At 48.7% G+C, this 20,983-nt stretch overlaps 1 protein-coding gene across 7 annotated transcripts in view; it reads right to left on the bottom strand.

The window, feature by feature from the left end:
* CACNA1A (calcium voltage-gated channel subunit alpha1 A) overlaps positions 1-20,983 on the bottom strand; it is a 370,739-nt gene that overhangs the window by 79,574 nt on the left and 270,182 nt on the right. For all 7 annotated transcript variants that reach the window (XM_070463180.1, XM_070463188.1, XM_070463192.1 and 4 more), the window contains 9 exons: positions 17,384-17,593; positions 13,456-13,568; positions 12,152-12,264; positions 11,873-12,004; positions 11,516-11,588; positions 9,176-9,293; positions 8,974-9,041; positions 5,415-5,521; positions 2,840-3,652 (listed from right to left, as the gene is read on the bottom strand). In XM_070463180.1, coding sequence (XP_070319281.1) covers positions 2,840-3,652; positions 5,415-5,521; positions 8,974-9,041; positions 9,176-9,293; positions 11,516-11,588; positions 11,873-12,004; positions 12,152-12,264; positions 13,456-13,568; positions 17,384-17,593 — 1,747 coding nt within the window. The remainder of the gene's footprint in view (positions 1-2,839; positions 3,653-5,414; positions 5,522-8,973; positions 9,042-9,175; positions 9,294-11,515; positions 11,589-11,872; positions 12,005-12,151; positions 12,265-13,455; positions 13,569-17,383; positions 17,594-20,983) is intronic.

Genomic DNA, 20,983 nt, shown 5'->3' with positions numbered 1-20,983 from the left:
GACTTTATTCCACCTAAATTCCCCTCAGGGGCCTCCCCTTTCCCAGGGAGGTCTCAAGATTCTACTGACCTATTATTGTCCCTTCAATTTCTTCCACTCTTTCCTTACCTTCCAAACTGCAAACTTGCCTCCTTCTGTTCTATCTTGGGGAATTTGCATATATTGTCCTTAGCCTAGAACACTATTCCCTTCTGGGAAACAATGGATTTTCAGAGGGCTGTTGTGGAGCTATGTGGCGAACTAACACCATAATAATTAGGGGGCACTGTGAGCATTTAGGAAATGGGAGGCAGGTGCATAAACATTTTACTATGTGCAAGGCGGTCTCACTGGGGAAGAATTATTCTTTTTCCTTCACGACTTTCTAATGTCCCTCACACAGATGAAAGATCTGCTTGGAATGATCTGAACGTTTAGGTATTTTTTAAATTCATTTGTTTATTTGGCTGCCAGATCTCAGTTGAGGCACATGGGATCTTTAGTTGTGGTATGCGAACTCTCAGTTGCAGCATGTGGGGTCTAGTTCCCCTACAAGGGAGCAAACCCAGGCCCCCTGCATTGGGAGCACAGAGTCTTAGCCACTGGACCCTGGACCACCAGGAAGTCCTTGAGTGTTTAGTTTTAACCTAAGTCTGTTTTACAGATCAGCATAAAGTGTTTTTGTTTTTTTTTTTTGCCACACTGTGTGGCATGGGGGGATCTTAGTTCCCTGACCAGGGATGGAACCTCTTCCCCCTGCAGTGGAAACTCGGGTTCTCAATCACTGAACCGCCAGGGAAGTCCTGCTGCATGTTTTAATTACTCATTGCATCTTCCTGGAATGCAAGTATTAAACAAACTGAAGGAAGAGTAGACTAAGTCACATGGACCTTCACCATTTTGGAACATCTCAACACTCATGGTAACTCCCTCGTGTCATCTGAATTGTTGGCACCCTGAGGCAGCTGACGTTTGCACCTATCGCATTCATGGTGATTCTGTGCATAGGTGCCTGCATCAGAACTGCTTCACTCTGGGGAACTTCCTGGGCAGTCCAGGGTTAAGAATCCACCTTCTAATGCAAGGGATGTGGGTTCCATCTCTGGTTGAGGAACTAAGATCCCACGTGCCACGGGGCAACTAAGCCGGTGCATGGCAACTACTGAGCCCGAGCACTCTGGAGCCCGTGTGCCACAACTAGAGAGAAGCCGGCTAACGGCAACAGAATATTCCCCTCCACCATCACCCCTGCCCTGACCACAGCCAAATAAATAAAAGGTGGTGGTTTAGTCACAAAGTTGAGTCTGATTGTTTGGGAACCCATGAACTGCAGTCCACCAGGCTCCTCTGTCCATGGGATTTCCCAGGCAAGAACACTGGAGTGGGTTGCCATTTCCTTCTCCAGGGGATCTTCCCCATCTAGGGATCAAACCTGGGTCTCCTGTACTGCAGGCAGATTCTTTACCAACCAAGCCACTAGGGAAGCCCAAATAAATAAATATGAAAAAAAGAAAAAGAATTGCTTCATTCAGTTCTCTAGTCTCATTATTCAAAGTGTGGTCCCCCAACCAGCACTAACTCCCTAAAAATGCAGAATCTCAGGCTGAATCTGAGACCTACTTATTTAGAATCTGTATTTTCACGAGATCCCTGGGGATTCTTGTACACATTTAATTTTGAGAAGTACTGGCTTAGTATATATGGAGTATAACAGAAGTGTTTAAACACATTATTAAAAAACAATATGGTGCTGACATATGTAAATTAAATCATTATGCTATACTCCTTACACTTATACCATTAAAGTGAAAGTGTCAGTGAATTCTCCAGGCAAGAACACTGGAGTGGGTTGCCATTCCCTTCTCCAGGGGAATCTTCCTGACCCAGGGATAGAACTTGGGTCTCCCACATTGCAGGCAGATTCTTTACCATCTGAGCCACCAGGGAAACTCAACACTTAAACCATGCTGCCTGACAATTATATCTCAATAAAACTTGAGAAAAAGAAGAATACCTAATGTCGAAAAAATAAAACATAAAAACTTAGAAAAACTTTTTTTCTTTTTAAAAAAGAAAAGAAATAACCAAGATGATGTCCTAGTGGCAGGTGATAGAAAAGAAGAGGATGCTAATTAATAAAAGATCATTGGTTGTTTCAACATTTAAGTTTTCGGGTTCCTCAATGTACAATCACTGTAGGATCTTCTAGGTAGTGTTATGGAACATTGTTATTAAAAAAAAAGGGTGTCATTTCTGATTGGGTGAGGTTCTGGCTTGGGAGATGCCTCCAAAAGCCTTGAACCTTGCTCTTCCTTCAATTCTGACCCAGAGTGGCTTTTCAACAACCGTTTCCCGCCACCCCAGCAGAATAATTTAAGGTGAAAAAATGATTGACTCAGTAATAGCTAAAAGGATCTAAATTTCCCAAGCACTTAGTAAGTGTGGGTTGCTTTCAGGCCCTTTGCATGGACTACATCATTTGATTCCTGCGATGACTCAATTAGATACCACTATCTCCATTTTACAGATTGAGAAAACTGACGCCCAGAGACGTGGAGTCCCTTGGCAAGGGACACAGCAAGCATATGGAAGACCCATACCATTCTGGAGGAAAGTTTTTGTAGTTTCCCTGATACAAGGGCTGGACAGTTTGCAGCTTCTGGTGCCAGATGACCTGGGTTCAAGGCCACTTATTAGATGTGTGACTTTGGGCAAGTCAGCTCTGTCAGTTTCCCCATCTGTGAAATGGGCTATGGCAATGCCATCTATATTTGCGGGTCGGCGAGAAGCTGAAATGAGGGGCTCAGGAGAGTGTCAGATAGCTAGCAGACACGCCTTGGTTTTCATCGCTTCCACTTACTTCCTCCTGCGGTGCCTGCGCTCCTTGTCCTCCCGGCGCATGTCCGCGTCGTACGCGGGGGGAGGGCCATGCCGGTGCCGCCGCCTGCGCTCGCCGCCGCCGTCTGGGCCCTCGCTCTCGCCCTCGCCGCCCCGGGCCGGCCGGCTGCCCTCGCGGTGCCGGGACCTCCGATCGGCCTTGTCCTCCGGGCCCTCGTCGCCCGGCCTACGGTGCGCCCGGTGCCGGCGGGGCTCTCCGTCGGCCCCGGTGCGCGGGGACCCGCTGCGGCTCTCGCGGCTGCCCGCCTGCCGGTGCGCGTGCCTCCGGTGCGGGTCGCCCGCCTTGCCCCGCTCCGCCTCGCCCTCCCAGAACCCCGGCTGCTCCAGGCCGCCCTCCCGGGCGTGGTGGTCCGCCTCGCGGCCGTAAGGCCCCTCCCGGCTCAGCTCGGCCTCCTGGCTACCCGCCCAGGGCCTCCGGGTGTCCAGGCCCGCGGAGCTGCTGGGGTCCCGGGCCCGGTCGTGGTAGCGGGCCTGTTTCCTGAGGAAGTCCTCGGCTCGCTGCTGCCCGAGGCGCTGGTCCACCGTGGGCTCGGCCGCCCGGCTCTTGTTGGTGTTGTTGTTACGGTTCTCCTGGGGGTCGACCACCAGCGGCCGGTCCAGGTGGGTCTTCATGTCGGGCCGCAGGTGGCGGGCGTAGGCGGCCTTCCAGCGCTCGTCCGGGTCCATCTCGTTGTAGAGCGCCTCCCGGCTGGCCAGAAGGTTCTGCTTCCTCATCTCGCTCGTCCGCTGCTCCCACACCGACTTGGCGGGCTTCTGGTTCTTCTGCTGCTCCTTCCTGAAAGGAAATCGCGCCGGGGTTATGGAGCTGCTGGGCGTCGCGGCCTGCAAGGACCACTCAGGCTAACCGAAGTGTGGGCCCAGGTGGCCATCTCAGCTCAGTAGGTATTTCCAAGTGGGCATTTTCACCCAGATACCTATCTCAGCCCAGTGGGCATCTTGACCCAGGTAGGCAGGCCCAGACAGACATCTTGACCTAAGTGGGCATCTCTGCCCAGGTGGGTATAACGGCCCAGTGGGCTTCTCCACCTATGTCGGTACCTTGGCTCAGAAAGGCACGTTGACCTGGGTGAGGGGGGAGGCCTCTTGGCCCGGGTGGGATATCTTGACTTGGCTGGGTATCTCCACCCAACTAGGTGTTTTAACGTGTGTGGACAACTCAACCTGGCTGGTCATCTCAGCCTTACAGGAGTCTTAGCCCAGGTGGGCATCTTGGTCCAGTAAGGTATCCTGGCCTGGCTGGGCATTTCGTCTAATGGGGGTCTCAGTCAGGTGTATGTTCATCGACTGACCTCTCTATTCCTCTTCAAGTTGTAGCACATGGCCCCTGGGGGTTGTCCTGATGTTCAGAATACTTTTAACCTCTGAGACAGCCAAAGCCTGACTTGCAGCAGGTTCTGGAAGCCCTTGCATAGGCACTTGGGAGTCTTGAGACAGTGCCTGTCTATGCAGTGGTGAAAAACACCAGTGGGATTGTTGCTGGGGGTGCCAACTGAAGCCGTCAAACATTCAGATTTTTCCAGGCATTCTGTGTGTATCTATATTTGTATACAGACCATCACCTCCTATGGGCTTCCGTGTCTGAGCATGTATCTCCCTGTGTTCCCCTTTCAGAGCCACCTCCTCGCATTCTGGGAAAGCAAGCCCCCTCTACATTGTCCCGTGAGGCACTGCCCCACAGTGTTGCAAAGTTCTGGGACTACCCAATAAAGGCACGATTCAGAATATTGGTGTATCAGTGTTAATGAACCTTTCTTTAATCAAAACACCTTAGCTCTCACCACCTTACGACCTCTGATCCACCAGCAAATTCTGTTCATGCTTACCTTCACGATCTGTCTAAAGTTCAGCTATACCCATCACCGCTCTGTCACCACCCCAGTCCATTCCTTACTATCTCTTTTGCAGGGAACAATGCAGTCCTTTTCAACCTAGTCTCCTGCCCTTGCTCCCCTGATAGCACCTAGAGGGTACCTGAGTCCCTATTCCCCCTCGAGAACTGTCCATGTGTCTCCCCTGGCTCAAAACAAAATTCTCAGTCTTCCCCATTGCCTAAAAGGCCCTCCACGATCTGTTCATCACCTTTCTGCCCATACCTCCTGCCGCTTCCCCACCCCCACTCACTCTAGTTATATGGGCTTCTTTCATGTGCCCTAACCACACTCGCACGTTCCTGCCTCAGGGCCTTTGTACATGCTGTTCCCACTGCCTGAGATGAGCTCCTCCCTCACCTTCTTCTGGCTTTGTCACCTTCAGGCTTTGTGACCGTCCTTGACAATTTCACTTAAATCATAACACTCATCACTCCCAGCCCTCCCTACACACCTCAACCTCTTGTTAATGCTGTATTTCCAGCAACAGTGTCTGGCACATAGTATGTGCTTATTAACTATTTCTTGACTGAAAGTGGGTGGGAGGGCAGAAGTACTTTTTCCTAAGGCTCAACCCAGTCAGGGACTGCTCCCTGCCCCCAAATCCTTGACTGGGAGGGTGCAGAGGCTGAGGAGCCCAGAGAGCATCTCAGCGCTGGCGGCACTTACACAGCTATGGACATGTTGGCTGCAGACAGAGGACTCACTTCTGCCACCTCTTTGGCTTTCTGGAGGGCGAGTTTCTGGTTGGCAGCCTCCTCTTCTTCTTGTTCATCCTAAAAGGCACACAGGATCCCTGCTCACAAACTATGAACTGGGCCTTAGGGCCTCATCTCTGACCCTACTGTTAACCAGGGGCATCATTTGAGATCTTTACAAACAGGTCTGGCTTGGGTGTCAACCAATCAGAGCTGAGGCCCCCCTAATCAGAATGTGTACTCATTGGTTAAGTGTACTGCTATCCCCTTCATGTCCAGGCTTGATATCCAGCTCATTCTGAACCCTATTTTAACACACAGAAGAAAAGGAAAGGAAAAAGACTGCCTTCCCTTCCCACAATGGACATTTTTCTGTAACTCTGTCTCAGTGAGCTGGAAATTAGTGCAAAGATTTTCCTATCATTCTACTTCCTGGGTCATTTAAGCTCTCTGAACCAAGACTTTAAATAAAACACCAACAAGCCCCCACGTGCAGAAAAATCTGGCACCCACAGCCCATCCCATGCACTGCCAACAGCCTCCAGAAGGGGAATCAGGAGAGGAACTTAGATTCTCAGCCGGTTAGGTTCAGAGAGGAGGAGGATGGGGGAAGATGTTTTATAAAATACATACAGAAAAAGACGTTTTGGGGCTTTAAATCCTTCTTCAGCCTTCATGCAGGGCCTCATTCGTAAAACAGAAAAGCCAACAAAGAAAAAGCAAAGAAAAAGCAACGAGAAAGAAATGGCCAGAGACAAACCCGCCAATAAGCAAGATCATGCGGTGGCAGGGCGCCTCTCCCGCTGTGCTGGGATCTCTGGGGCAAGAAGCAACCTTACCACCTCGGAAATGGTCAGATCAGGACTCTGTGTCAGTGAGAACACAGGGCTGCACTCGACTGGCCACCCCGCTCTCCCAAGTCCACCCCTCTTCCTGGCATCACATCTAAGCATTTCTCAGAGCCGAGTCCCTGGACCACCTGCCTCGGATACACTGCAAATGCACAAATGCAGATTCCCAGGCCTCCTGAAGACCCTGGCCTGGGCCCCAGCATCTGCGTTTTCAACAAGCTCCCAGGTGAGTCTGAAGCATGCTCAAGTGTAAGCCGCACCGCATGTGGTTAGAAGCACAAGTTCTGGATCCACCTGGGTTCAAATAGCAGCTCCTCCACTTTCTGCTTACCTTGGACGAAGTCTTTCTTTGTACCTCACAATCTTCATCTAAAATTTCAACTCTCCTCAACTTCTCTACTTCATATTTCTCCTTAGCACTTATCACTAGCTGACAAGTTTCTTTCTTGTCTATCTGTTCTGCTAGAATATCAATGAAGGCAGAAATTTGTCTGTTTTATTCCTGGCTATTTCCCTGGCGCCTAGACCAGGCCCTGTTCACAGCAGGTGCTCAATAAATGCTTTTCAATGAATAACAGAATCTGTAAAATGGGGCTCAGAGAATTTGCCTATGAGGTTTTCTGTAGGGCTAAATGAGATAAAAACCTATCTAACAACAAGGTCCTATGATGTAGCACAGAGAACTGTAGTTAATACCTTCTAATAAACTATAATAAAAATATGAAAAATAATGTACGTTTGTAAGTGAATCACTTTGCTATACACCAGAAGCTAATACATTATAAATCAAATATACCTCAATCAAAAAAAATTAACCACATCAGGGGCTGAGTGGGGTCCCTGCCACATTTTAAATGCCCAAGAAATGCTTGTGGAATAAATGAAGTAAAGAATGAGGATCTGGAGGACATTTCACAGGAGATGAGCTTTCCCCCTCCCTTTTCCCACCCTCCTGGGGGTACCCCCTCCCCCACGACAGCCCTTGGAACCTAGATGAGCTCATGGTTGAAATCAGCCCCTGGAACCGTGACGCCAGTCAGCCCCATGGTGGCCAGGACTGTGGCCGTATGCTTGGGGGTGGCAGAGATTTCCGTTTTCCTCCAGTCAGGGCTGGGCCTGGGAAACTCTCTCTCCCTCCTGCCATGGTTGGCAGATGGACGGTTGGCAAAGTCTTCTCAGTTCGGTTCAGTTCCCTGAATACGGCCTGTGTACCTTACGGCATGGGGGATGGGGGTGAAGCTGAGGCGGGCCCCAGGCCTGGCCCCCTGCATGATTCTGCACATGTTCTCTTGATGGGATATGGCTGCAGGTGAAAGACTTAGGCTCGACCACGACCACCTCCTAACATGCCTTTGTTCCAGACATCTTCCCCTCAAACTGCAAAAAGGTGCTCGGCTTCCCTTGTGCAGTGCACTACCTGTTCAACCGTTCCCAGCGGCCCTGCTTATCGGCTATCCCAAGGGCATAAGCTGTGTTCCTGAAAGCAATGTTGACTTCTCTGTGCCTAGCTGAGGTGGACCTGAATCCCAGTGAGGACAGGGCTGTCCTAAGGGCATTTGGCATAAGATTTTGCCCAAATAATCCAATACCACTGACCATGAATGAAACCTGGACAGTTTGTACCCCCACACCCCAAATTCCTTTCTGATTTCATTTCCTATGCTCTGCTCTTTGAGGGACCACACCTCTGCTCTTTCAGTTCCTAGCTATGTGGCAAGGTCCTGGCCTCTCTGGGCCTCAGTTTTCCCATCTGCAAAATGGGGATAACAGTTACTCCCTATCTCTTATGCTTTCTGGTGTCTGGCATACGAGAGGGGCCATCACATTTCCTCTGGTTGTTGTTAATTTTTATTTTGATCATTACCTGCTCAGCTGGGGCTCAAATGAAAGTTGGCAAGATGTGTGGGTAAAGAACTCAGGCTCTGGAACTTGCCAAGTCTGGGTTTGAATCCCAGCCTTCCCTTTCCCAGCTCTCTAAAACGAAGAGCTGTAGCTCCAGATCTCTGGTCATGCAGTGACTTACAAACGCTCCCTTTATTGATCACTCCTGTATGCCCCAAATTATGCTGAGCTCCTGACATGTATAGCATGATGCTGTCATCATCCCCTCTGGGGTCTGTGATTCTGCCTTTCTGAACCTCAGTTCCCTCTTCTGCCAAAGGGAAATAACAGTTACGCCTGGAACCATGAGCATCATGTAATTCTTCACTGCTGCCACTCTGTGGTGAAGTGCAGCCAGTTCCCAAGCTCACGGGGACACACACTGAGCCTCGGAACCTTGTCTGGGTTACTCTCCATCTGTCCCCTCCTTCCGGGTTTAGGGTGGTGACAGTGCCTACTAGCCTGGAGGCTGCTGCATTCCTTGGAAGTCCCTCGACACTGCCCACTCCCTATAAACGGGCACTCTGGTGGAGTTTGCCATCTGTTTCCTGCAGCAACCCTGCTGCCTTAACCACCCCCCACCTCCGCCCTCCTTTGCTGTAGAAGCCACTTGATCAGGGACAGTCTGTTTTGGGGGTGGGGGAGGAGGTGCCTTTCTCCCTGGCGCAGTGCCGCCAGGACAAAGGCTGTGACCCCAGCTCCTCTCCTCCACCCCACCCCACCCCCCGCCTGGCACGGTCCTGATCTGCCATGAGCAGGTGGTAACTTTGCACAGCAACATTCTCCCACCAACTCCACCTTGGTGAGCTCCTGGGCATTGGCCAGATTATCCACCGCGATGGCCAAGAACACGTTCAGGAGGGTGTCTGCAAACGCCGGAGTCAGGGAAAGCATTGCCACATGAACCCTGATATCTGGGACTCCTGAACCCCTCCCCTGTGCTTCCCCTGCTTTCCCTGAGGCCCCGGGCTCATCACCCCCCCACCCCGCCAGAGGATACAGTTCCCGAAGAGCGTCAGCACGATGAAGTAGATGGAGAACACCATGCCGCCTTGCACGCCCCCCTGAGACTTGATGCCGTCATACATGACCTCGTTCCAGTCTTCGCCCGTCAGGATCTGAAAGGGGAGGGAGAAACACACAGCCAACCCCCCCTCAACCTTGGGCCCCTCAGAGATGCAGTTGTGGAGCCGGAACCTGCCGTGTGGGCCCTTTCTTGGCCCTTGTCTCTGGGTGGGGACGGTCTTGGCTGTTTGCAAGAGGAAAGGGCTGTCCTTGCATGGAGGAGCTCTCAGCCTATCCCAGCAAAAAGTGACCCTGGAAGAGGAGTTTCAGATCTTTCTGGTTTTCTCTGATGTGATAGGGAGATAATGCTATAGGCTGAGTTGTATATGTTGAGGCTCTAAACCCTCATGTGATGTTATTTGGAGATGGGAGGGAATTAGGATTAGCTGAAGACATGATGGTAGGGCCCTCATGAGGGGATTGTATGCTCAGTCGTGTCCAACTCTTTGTGACCCCACGGACTGCAGCCTGCCAGGTTCCTCTGTCCATGGGACTTTCCAGGCAAGAATACTGGAGTGGGTTGCCATGCCCTTCTCCAGGGGATCTTCCGGGTCCAGGGAGAGAACACAGATCTCCTGCATTGGCAGGCGGGTTCTTTACCACTAGTGCCACAATGAGGGGATTAGTGCCTTTATAAGAAAAGATACCAGAGAACTTGGTCTCTCTCTGCCTCCCTGTCTCCCTCTCTCCCCCTGCTGTGTGTGAGAGAAGTGAGAAGGCGGTCGTCTGCAAGCCAGGAAGAGAGTCCTCACCAGGAATCAACCCTGGATGCACCCTGATCTGCCTCCAGCCTTCAGAACTGTGAGATGTTAATTTCTCACGCTATATATCCACTGGTACTTATGGACTGCTGTATCTGGGGGTGGGGATGGTGGTGGTACAGGTGACCAGAGGAAGCCTCAGGTAAAGAGATGCAAGTGCTGGCAAACAGACATGATGCTAATGTGTATGGGAAGGGCTAAAGGGATTTGTGTGTAGGATTTACACGGTTGTTAAAAAAATATCCAGCTTCCCTCTTTTGCGTTATTTCCATGAAAGTGAAAAAAAGTGAGAGTGTTAGTTGCTCAGTCAAGTCCAGCGCTCTGCGACCCCATGGACTGGAGCCTGCCAGGCTCCTCTGTCCATGGAATTCTCCAGGCAAGAGTACTGGAGTGGGTTGCCATTCCCTTCCCCAGGGGATCTTCCTCACCCAGGCATTGAACCTAGGTCTCTACTGCATTGCAGGCAGATTCTTTACCATCTGAGCCACCAGGGAAGCCCCATTATTTTCATGAGGATAGAGTAAATATGAAAGAACTCCAAAGGTGTTAATCCATTAATGTAGGGTTTTTCAGTCCTGGTGCTGCTGGCATTTGGGAACCTCCTCTTGTCCTGTGCACTGTAGGGTGTTAAGCAGCATCCTTGGCCTCTACCCATTAGATGCCAGTTATACCCCCATGACCCATTTGCGATAACCCAAAAATGTTTCCAGATACTTCCAGGTGTCCCTGGGGGACAAAATCCCTCTTGGGCAACAACCCTGTGCTGAAGACATATGGGTGGTGATTACTACTATCAATAATCATTTATATAAAGGCTCAGAATTTCATGGATGATTTCCCTTTCCAACCCCCTGTCTACAGGTCTCATTCAGAAGCTCCCCTTCTCCTAGGAGAAGAGAGGAGTGAAGTCACATTTTCCCATAAACTTTCTGTTCCCTAAAGAGACAGAACCCACATGGAATGGCTCTGGAAGTCCCAGCTTGGCCAGTCCTAAACCTTGGGTGCATGTGCCTACATGGGTGCAGAAGTTGGTTTGGCGGGACCACCCACGGTCAATCTGTTTGCTTTGGACTATGGAATTGTGGTGTCTTCCAGTCACGGGGAAGATGGTGTATTATCCATGTCTATTATTTTCTATATCCTGATGCTTTGACATATGGGAGGGGTCTTGCTGACCCTGAGGGGAGTAGCTAATTCTTAGAGTTAGTAAATAACTTGCCTGTGAATGTGGTTTAAAAAATGAAAACCAACCAATTCAGAGCCCACACTCCAAACCATCTCCACCACTGTTGGAATTAGCCCAGGGTCAGGTTCCATACAACTCAAGACAGCTCCAGGGTCTGCTGAAATTATTCAAACTAGCCGATCCTAAGCCTGATTAACCTGCCTTACCCATTTCTTCCTGCAGAAGAGCCACAATAAAGGCTCCTGCCCACATTTCCTGTCCCCCTCCTAATGAATCCTGGTGCTTCTCCATAGGGCCCTGCATTCATGGGACTGGGTGAAGGTTGTACCTGAAAAACTGTCATTATTGCTGCTGGAAAAGTGTCGAAGTTGGTAGGAGGAGTCCCTTCATCGAAATTAAACCTGTGGAGAGGGCACAAACATTTCACGTTGGTCCCACCCTAGGTGTGTGAGGGCTTGGTTCAGTATCTTGTTTCCAGGGCAACATCTCCAACGTCTCTGTTTCCCCTAGAAGGACATGCTGAGGGGCACCCAGGGCCCCGCCCATCTGGGGAATGCACTGGGCATCATCCAGGCCATGAGGAAGGCAGACTGTGATGCAGGTGGGCCTGGGTCTCTGGATCACTGAGCAAGGTAAGGGCTGGACCCCAGGGAAGCAGAAGTCAGAGAAGCTGCTGAGCACTCACTGGCCGCCGAAGAGTTGCATTCCCAGAAGGGCAAAGACGACGATGAACAGGAAAAGGAGGAACAACAGGCTGATGATGGATTTCATGGAGTTGAGAAGAGAGACGACCAGGTTCCTGAGAGATGCCCAGTACCTGCCAAGAGAGGCCAGGGTTGGGGTATGGGGTTCAGGCTGGGGCCAGGGTGGCAGCAGCTGAGCCCATCTTCCCAACATGGGAAGGAGGTGGCCCCACCCTGACCCCCATCCCCACGTTGGGATGCCAGGGAACCCGAAGACTTACTTTGTGACTTTGAAAATACGCAATAACCTGAGGGCTCGTAACACACTGATTCCAAAGGATGTGCCGGGTTTTATGACGGCCCAGATGACCTCAAAGATACTCCCGATGATGACCTAGAACAGAGGATCCCGGTCTTGTGTCCATGCTCCTTGCAAATGTGCCCTGGGTCTGGACCTTGCAGGAACCCACTCCAACTCCCCCCCTCAAATGAAATCATAGTGAGAGTCTCACACGCCTCTTATCCCTTCTCTTTTTTAACTTATTAACATGAGTGCAAAGAATTCCTGAAACATATAATTACAAAGTGAATGCCCATGCAATCACCATCTATGTCGAGAAATAGGGCATGTCAGCACCCTGAAAGCCTCTGGGGAACCCTAGACATAGCCACCACCCTAAATTTATAATAACTATTTCCTTGCATTAAAAAATTGAGGTGAAATTCACACAACAGAAAATTAACCAGAATGGTTCATTTAAAATAATGCAGGATTCAGTGCCATTTAGCATGTTCACAGTGTGTAACCATCACCCTTCTCTAGTTTCAAAACATCTCCATCGCCCCCAGAGGAAACCTCAGACATGAGCAGTCACCCCCCAGCCCCCGGCAACCACTAATCTACTTTCCGACTCTGGAGAGTTGCCTGTTCTGGATGTAAATGGAATTATGTAATATGTGACCTTTTATATCTGGGCTTCTTTGACTTATGTTTTCGAGGTCTTTGCCTTAAAGTATTCAAGGATCCTCTGTTATCCATATAGCTTAGCTGTGTCCATCTGAAATTTCCGGAGCAGAATCATGTGGTATGGACTAGTCTTGCCACTGTCTGCCTCCTTCTGTGCAATATCGTGTGGCTGATGGGTATGGCTGCTGTTGGCTGCCTCTCGTTGGTGCAGAGAATTGCATTATTTATATACAACTTATTTATCCACCCTACTGCAAAGGGAGATTTGGGTCATTTGGTTTGGGACTAGCGAAGCCACTCAAGGCATTGTTGTATGTGTCTCTTAGGTGTCCGCATAAGTTTCTCTAGAGTGAATCCCCAGAAGTGGATTCGCCAGGTCATCCCTTACTTTCCAAAATGGGTCCGTAAATTTCCCCTCCCACTGGCAGTGGTTCGGGAGGGCTCTGGGAGCTCTGTATCCTCATCAAAGTTGGGGATTATCCTCTGATTCCTTTCGCACTCAGCAGAGTCTGTCATACCCAGGCATGACCCTACTTCTTTCTCTCCTGTGTCCGCAGGTATCAGCCATTCTAAGCACATCAGCTGGGGAATGAACTCCTTAGAAACCAGAGCACTTACCCCACAATCAAAACAGTTGAAGGAAGAGTGGAAGTAAGGCCGCGTCCCAAGCCCGTACATTTTTATAAACATTTCGGACATAAAGAGTCCTAAGAAAATGAATTCTGCATAGTCTAGAAAGGGAGGGGGGGAAACAGAGAGGAGATTAGATTTGTGGAGAGAGCGTCCAGGCGGCTCTGACATTCCTATTAACTGAAATCTTGGCTGGTGGGTTCCTGGGTGCTTACTATGCTTTTTAAAAAATTAACTAAGAAAATTTAAAATTGAAGTATAGTTGTTTCAGGTATGGGCTTCCCAGGTGGCTCAGTGGTAAAGAATCTGCCTGCCAGTGTAGGAGATGCGGGTTCGATCCCTGGGTTGGGAAGATTCCCTGGAGAAGGAAATAGCAACCCACTCCAGATTCTTGCCTGGAGAATTCCATGGACAGAGAAGCCTGGGGGGGTATAGTCCATGGGGTTGCAAAGAGCTGGACATAACTGAGCAACTGTACATGCACGCTTATTCCAGATATATAACTGAATCAGCAAACTAATTCAGTTATACATACATATATATGTATATGTGTGTGTATAGATATTCTTTTCTATTATAGGTTATTACAAAGTATTGATTATAGTTTCTTATGCTATACAGTAGATCCTCATTGTTTATTTTATACATTTTACTATGTTTTTAAAATGAACAAGCCACTATACTCCAATAAAAATTAATTAAAAAGAAACTAATGAATGAATGAGCTAACTGGCTAGTAACTGACTAACTCAATAAGTAACAAAGTATTATTACTAAGAATTATGTAATAATACATAAGGATTATGACTCAACTGCTTTTATATGCTTGAGCTCCAAAGGAATAATAGAAATATTAATAGAAATTGTTAAGTGTTATATTTGTAATCCTTGTGTGTTAGGGACTTAGTTAGGAGTGCCACAGGCAACCAATCTAAGGTATGGCTTTTCTCCCAACTAGGAAAACTCATTGGATGTTCCCTAGAAATCCTGTTTTGCTAATGTCTAAAAATCTTGATGTAAGACAAAGCCTTTTGTTTTTTGATGAGAATGCATAATGGTGAAAATTTTGCCTTGGGAAGAGGTAACTATGAGTATTTGTTTGCTCCAGCAAAGAAATGGTTAATAGCAATTCCTTTTCTGAGAGGGCTTTCTTGGTAGGGTAGGAAGATGCAGATGCGTGGTCAGGAAGGGCATGAGCAGTCACCTTTCGAAGGGGAAGGAGAGGTGAGGAGAGATTCTGAGAGGCAGAAAGCATATAGAAATCGAAGACAGAGGCCTCAAACTTCAAGCATTCCATTCTGGTCACATAGCTAGCTCTGTTTGAAGGTGAAGAGTATTTGTTATATCATTCATATCACTCTTTTTTTAAAATGGTATAAGACTTTTTTCTAGTTCTTTGTGATTTTGTTCTATTGGCTGCATCACACAGCTTGTGGGATTTTAGTTACCTGGCCAGGGGCTGAACCTGGGCCCTCAGCAGTGAAACTGCTGAGTTCTAACCACTGGACCGCCAGGGAATCCCATAGTATATCATTCTTAAATCAATTTTAATAAATTTATTTATTTATTGGGCTGTGTTGGGTCTTAGCTGCAGCATGTGGGATCTAGGTCCCTGACCGCCTGCATTGGGAGTGCCGAGTCTTAGCCACTGGACCACCAAGGAAGTCTCTATATCATTCTTTTAGGGGGTGATTTGGACTGACTGTCAAGGTCTTTCCCACTCATTCCTGATTATTGAACTCTCCCTTAGTTTTAGGACCCCAGGGAGCTTTCAGTGCCTGAGGGAAACTCCGGGGTCTCCAGAGCCCCCAAGACTGAAATGTCAGTGAGGAAATCTGTCTGTAACATCTGATGCATTCCAAAAGCCACCAGAAGAAATTCAGGGAGGACATAAGAGTTTCCACGATGCTCGTTCCCCAGTTACCATGGAATCATGAGAGTTGGTGATGCACAAGACTGGAGAGAATTACTGATAAGAACTGGTGGATCTGGAAGAAGTTTCAGGGTCATCAAATCCAATTTCTCCCAAGTATAGAAGAGAAATGTGAGACCCAGAGAAACGACTACACTTCACCAATTAAAAGACACATATTTTTGTTCATGTTTTGATATCTCCGAAACTGGGGTGTAACTTAAAATCGGCATGCCCTAGTTTAGATGGCAGCATTGTTTCATTTCTTAGTGGCACATAAAATAAAAGTAAAAGAGTGCCATATAATTGATGTGGTGGCTCAGTGGTAAAGAATCTGCCTGCCAAGCAGGAGACCTAAGTTCGATCCCTGGGTTTGGAAATCTCTGGCAACCTACTCCATTGTTCTTGCCTGGGAAATCCCATGAACTGAGGAACCTGGTGGGCTACAATCCATGGGGTCGCAAAGAGTCGGACACATCTAGCAACTAAACAGCAGCAGCAATAACTGAAGATGTGTTCATTTGATGGACAGTGGTAATAATTTGTCCAAGGTCACATGGAGAGTTGGGGGCAGAGCAGGCACTGAGAACCCAGGTTACCTGATGGGCATGGCAGGGATGCACCATCAGATATAGCTTGGGTTCAAATCCTGGCTACATCATTAACTAGCTGTGTGACTCTGGGCAAGTTACTCAATCTCTCTGTGTCACAGTTTTCTCAACTGGAAATTGATAATTAAAGGACGTTTATAGACAGAGAGGCCCCAGGCAGGAAGTCTCAACCCCCTGTTCCCAAACCAGGACAGACAGAGCAAGGTGATTAGTGGGGAGAATATGGGAGATTAAAAATAGGTTATCCGAGGAGGTTAAGACAAAAAGTAAATAGTTCTCATTTATAAGAGACTCCAGGGGGACCAAATGCAATTACTAAGGTTGGAACTAGGTCGGGGCTCTCAGAAGAACTGGCCCCCTGGGGAGTGTCCTGGGGGGGGGTGGTCAGCCAACGTGACTGGGAACAATAAAGGTTACAAGGAGACAATGACCTGGACCAGACGCCCAGGCCTCACGAGGCCGAAGACTTGATTTCTCCAGTGGTTGTGTGGGTTAATTCTGAACCAGGTCAGAAGGGCAGAGAATCTACAGACCTAATTCAGACAAGCCCAAAGATGCAGGAGGAAGGCAACCAGCAGGCAAAAAGGTTTTGGGGAGTCCTGACTTGGGGCCCATAGGCCAGAGCCAAGGCATCCAATTGTCTTCCTCACTTTCCAGACACTACTCTTGTTGATTTCTCAGAGCTCTTTATTTTTTAAGCCCTGCTCATAGATCGCCCCTCATTTCCTGCTTCTCCTCCCCCAACGTGGTCAACAATTTTGATACTATCTCATGTTAATTCCTGAAATTTTGGAATAGGCCCAGAAGAGCAAAGTCTTGGAAATCCTGGTTCTCACTGCAGGGGCAAGATGTTCTCACAGTTGTTGGAGGCTATCATCTAGGAATGAATCTGAGACATAAGAAGTCAAAAAGGACAGAAGAGGAAAGGGGAAAGAAGCAGAAAGTTTGAAAGAAAAGGGAAGAAGCAGAGAGAAATGAGAAGAAAAGATGAGTACAACACACAGGTTACTTTTTTGTCTCTAATGCACCTTCATTTCTCAACCATAAATTTGATTCCCAGATATGCACCTAGAAATCATATGTATGTTTCTGTCTCTGGCTGTCTTGCAGGCTGACCCTCTCTGTCTTTATTTCAATGCACCTCTATGTGCCTTTCTTAGAAAGTGATCTTGTGTCTGATGGCCCAAATTCCAGCTTCCAGCTCTCAGGCGCCCCCTCCCCCAAACTGGGCTCTGTCACTGAGGGAGCAGGAATATCAGCCCCATCTCCAGTTATAAACGGGCCCAAGTGAAAGGGGAAAGAGGGAACACAAACTGCCAAAGAAAGAGAACTGGAGAAAGGGTGTGAGGAAGGGGTCAGGGAGCTGGTGGGGGTGGGGCCAGGCGGTACTCACAGAGGAAGTCGGAGAGCCACTCGGGCTGGTTGTAGTGAACGATAGCGACACACAGCGTGTTGAGGGCTACCAGACTGAGGACAGTCCAGTAGAAGGCCTGAGTTTTGACCATGCGGCGGATGTAGAAACGCATCCTCCTCTCCTTTTTGTGAAAAAAAGTCGAGTTCTCCAGCTTGGCACTTTTAATGCTGGCTCGGGCGAAGGGAGACCCTGCCAGGGAAAGGATGGAGAATGTCAGGGTGTTCCTGCAGAGGAAATTAACCGATGTGTGGCCCAAGCACAGACTTTGGCCAGGGAACCCATTAGCCTCCCAAGCAGGCAAGCCCCCGGGAACCATTATGACTCATGGGCTTAGCTTTCCAGAGATGGAACTTATGAGAAGGTGATGTCTCTGAAAATAACAGTGCTAGAAATAACCAATGAGTGCTCAGGATGCGGTGGTGGGGGGTTTCCTTGGTCGCTCAGGAGTAAAGAAACTGTCTGCAATGAAGGTAGATGTGGGTTCAATCCCTGGGTTGGGAGGGCATGGCAACCCACTCCAGTATTCTTGCCAGGAAAATGCCTTAGACAGAGGAGCCTGGTGGACTAGGGCCCATGGGGTTGCAAAGAGTCAGAAACGACTGAAGTGGCTGAGCATGGCTCAGAATGGGGAGGCTGACAGCTCCCCATTGCTGGAGTCATCTTTCTGCACCTCCCTCTCCTGGGACTGTGTGATGACTCTGGGGCTCATGCTGCAGGGTGGGATGAGGCTGGAACCTCGGCTCAGGACTCTGAGTGCAGAGGCAGGTGGCAGAGCTGCATGCACTGTTCTTGGAAAGCCTCCAGGAGGAGGTATGGATAGGGTCCTAGTTTACCATGGACACTTCACTTTAAAAATAATCACCAAAGAATGAGCCAGCTGTGCCCTCTGCTCACATGTAAGCATTCATAAGGCACCTACTATGCCAGGCTCTGTCCCAGGTGTTCAGGATACATGTCAACAGAGTCCTGCACTCCCGGGACGGATACTCCAGTGTGGGAGCCAGAGAGCAAACATAATATAATAAGTAGGACTGCTCTGGTGTTCCAGTGGTTAAGAATCTGCCTGCCAGTGCAGGGGACTTGAGTTCAATACCTGGTCTGGGAATATTCCACATGCTGCATAGCAACTAAGCCCACGTGCCACAACTACCAAAGCCCATGTACCCTAGCGCCCACCTGCTGCAACTGCTGGAGCCTGTGAGAAAGGCACCCCAATGAGAAGCCCCCAAACCACAGTGAAGAGTAGCCCCTGCTCGCCGTAACTAGAGAAAGCCCACGTGCAACTCAAACATAAATAAATAAAAATAATAAAGTAATAGTGTGGTGGAAGGTGCAAAGTGCTTTGGAAAAGAGAGAAAGCAGAGCAAAATAAGGGGACCTGGAGGCCTAGGAGGGACCACTGGGCAAGCAGCAGGATTAAACCAAGGGGTTAAGGAGAAGGGGTTGGCCTGAGTCACCTTAGTATCTTAGGCAGAGGAAACAAACAGCAAGTGAAAAGGCCCTGAGGTAGGAATATGCCTGCCTGATGTATTTGGGGAACAGCATAAAGAGAACAGTATGGCTGGAGTGAAGTGGCTCAGGTGAGAAGAAGGAGGAGGTGAGGGCAGGGGGGTGGGTCTTGGCAGGTTCTGAAGGGCCTTGGGGGCTGCAGGGACAACTGGGGCTTCTGTTTTGAGTGAAGCAGGAGGTATGGAGGCAAGAGGGGGGTGACCTGACTCGGGGGTTCACAGATGTCCCCTGGCTTCTGCGGCACAGAACAGACTGCGGAAGGCAAGGGCAGGAGCAGAGGGGGGATGACTGCTCCAGTCCAGACAGGTGACAACCGGGGCTAGACTCCATGGTGGCTGAGAAAGAGGCAGGCTGGGCCGATTGGGGTGTATTATCATTTTCGATTTTATCTATTATTATTTATTTTTGGCTGTGCTGGGTCTTCATTGCAGCTCAGGCTTCCTGTCGCTGCAGCAAGTGGGGGGTTACTCCTTGTTGTGGCGTGTGGGCTTTTCTTGCCGTGGAGCACAGGCTCAATAGTTGGGGCACACAAGCTTTGTTGCTCCAAGGCATGTGGGATCTTCCTGGGACAGGGATCGAACCCATGTTCCCTGCATTGGCAGGTGGATTCTTTAATCCCTGAGCCACCTGGGAAGCCCTGGGGTATTATTATTTAAGGTATATTTCAACATTTGTTGATGGACCAAGTGTGGGTGGAAGAGAGGGAGAAGCCAAGGTTTTTGGTCTGAGCCCCGGGAGGGACAAAGCTGTCGTCCACTGAGAATGGACAGGTTTGTGGGGGAGGTTCAGAGCTCAGTTTCACATAGATTGATTTTATGTTCTAAAATACCTCTTCTTGAAAATCTTCCATTGCATTCAATAGTTTATTACTCTTCATTGGCGCATTCATTCTATCATTTATTCATGAGTGTGCTCATTCATTCACCCATTTGTTCACTCGCTGGTATGTTTGTCACACATTCATTCATTCATTCTTTTATCATTTATTCATTCATTAGTGTACTCATTCATTTCTGTGTTTTTTTTAAATTTATCTATTTATTTTTTAACTTTGCCATACCATGCCACATGTGGAATCTTAGTTCCCCGACCAGGATTCAAACCCATGGCCTCTGCACTGGAGGTGCAGAGTCTTAACCACTGTACCACCAGGGAAGTTCCCATCCATTCGCCTCTTCTTTCATCATTTATTCCCACATCCATCCATCCATCCATCCATTCATTTGTTCATTTACACAATAACCCATGAAGCACCGCTCATCAGCCTCACACCAGCCAAACACAGAAAACATGTCTCAGGAGGCCACTTCCTATCAGCAAAATTCTAAACAGAGGGACCCTCCTACACTGCTGGTGGGAATGCAAACTAGTACGGCCGCTATGGAGAACAGTGTGGAGATTCCTTAAAAAACTGGACATGGAACTGCCATACGACCCAGCAATCCCACTGCTGGGCATACACACTGAGGAAACCAGAATTGAAAGAGACACGTGTACCCCAATGTTCATCGCAGCACTGTTTATAATAGCCAGGACATAGAAGCAACCTAGATGTCCATCAGCAGATGAATGGATAAGAAAGCTGTGGTACATATACACAATGGAATATTACTCAGCCATTAAAAAGAATGCATTTGAATCAGTTCTAATGAGGTGGATGAAACTGGAGCCTATTATACAGAGTGAAGTAAGCCAGAAAAAAAAACCCCAATACAGTATACTAATGCATATATATGGAATTTAGAAAGATGGTAACGATAACCCTGTATGCGAGACAGCAAGTGACACAGATGTACAGAACAGTCTTTTGGACTCTGTGGGAGACAGCGAGGGTGGGATGATATGGGAGAATGGCCTTGAAACATGTAAATTATCATATGTGAAACGAATCGCCAGTCCAGGTTGGATGCATTAGACGGGGTGCTCGGGGCTGGTGCACTGGGATGACCCAGAGGGATGGGATGGGGAGGGAGGTGGGAGGGGTTTCAGGATGAGGAACACATGTATATCCATGGTGGATTCATGTCAATGTGTGGCAAGACCAATACAATACTGTAAAGTAAAATAAAT

Source organism: Odocoileus virginianus, chromosome 3, assembly GCF_023699985.2.
Source record: "Odocoileus virginianus isolate 20LAN1187 ecotype Illinois chromosome 3, Ovbor_1.2, whole genome shotgun sequence".
NCBI lineage: Eukaryota > Metazoa > Chordata > Mammalia > Artiodactyla > Cervidae > Odocoileus > Odocoileus virginianus.
This window is presented reverse-complemented; position numbering and strand designations above follow the sequence as displayed.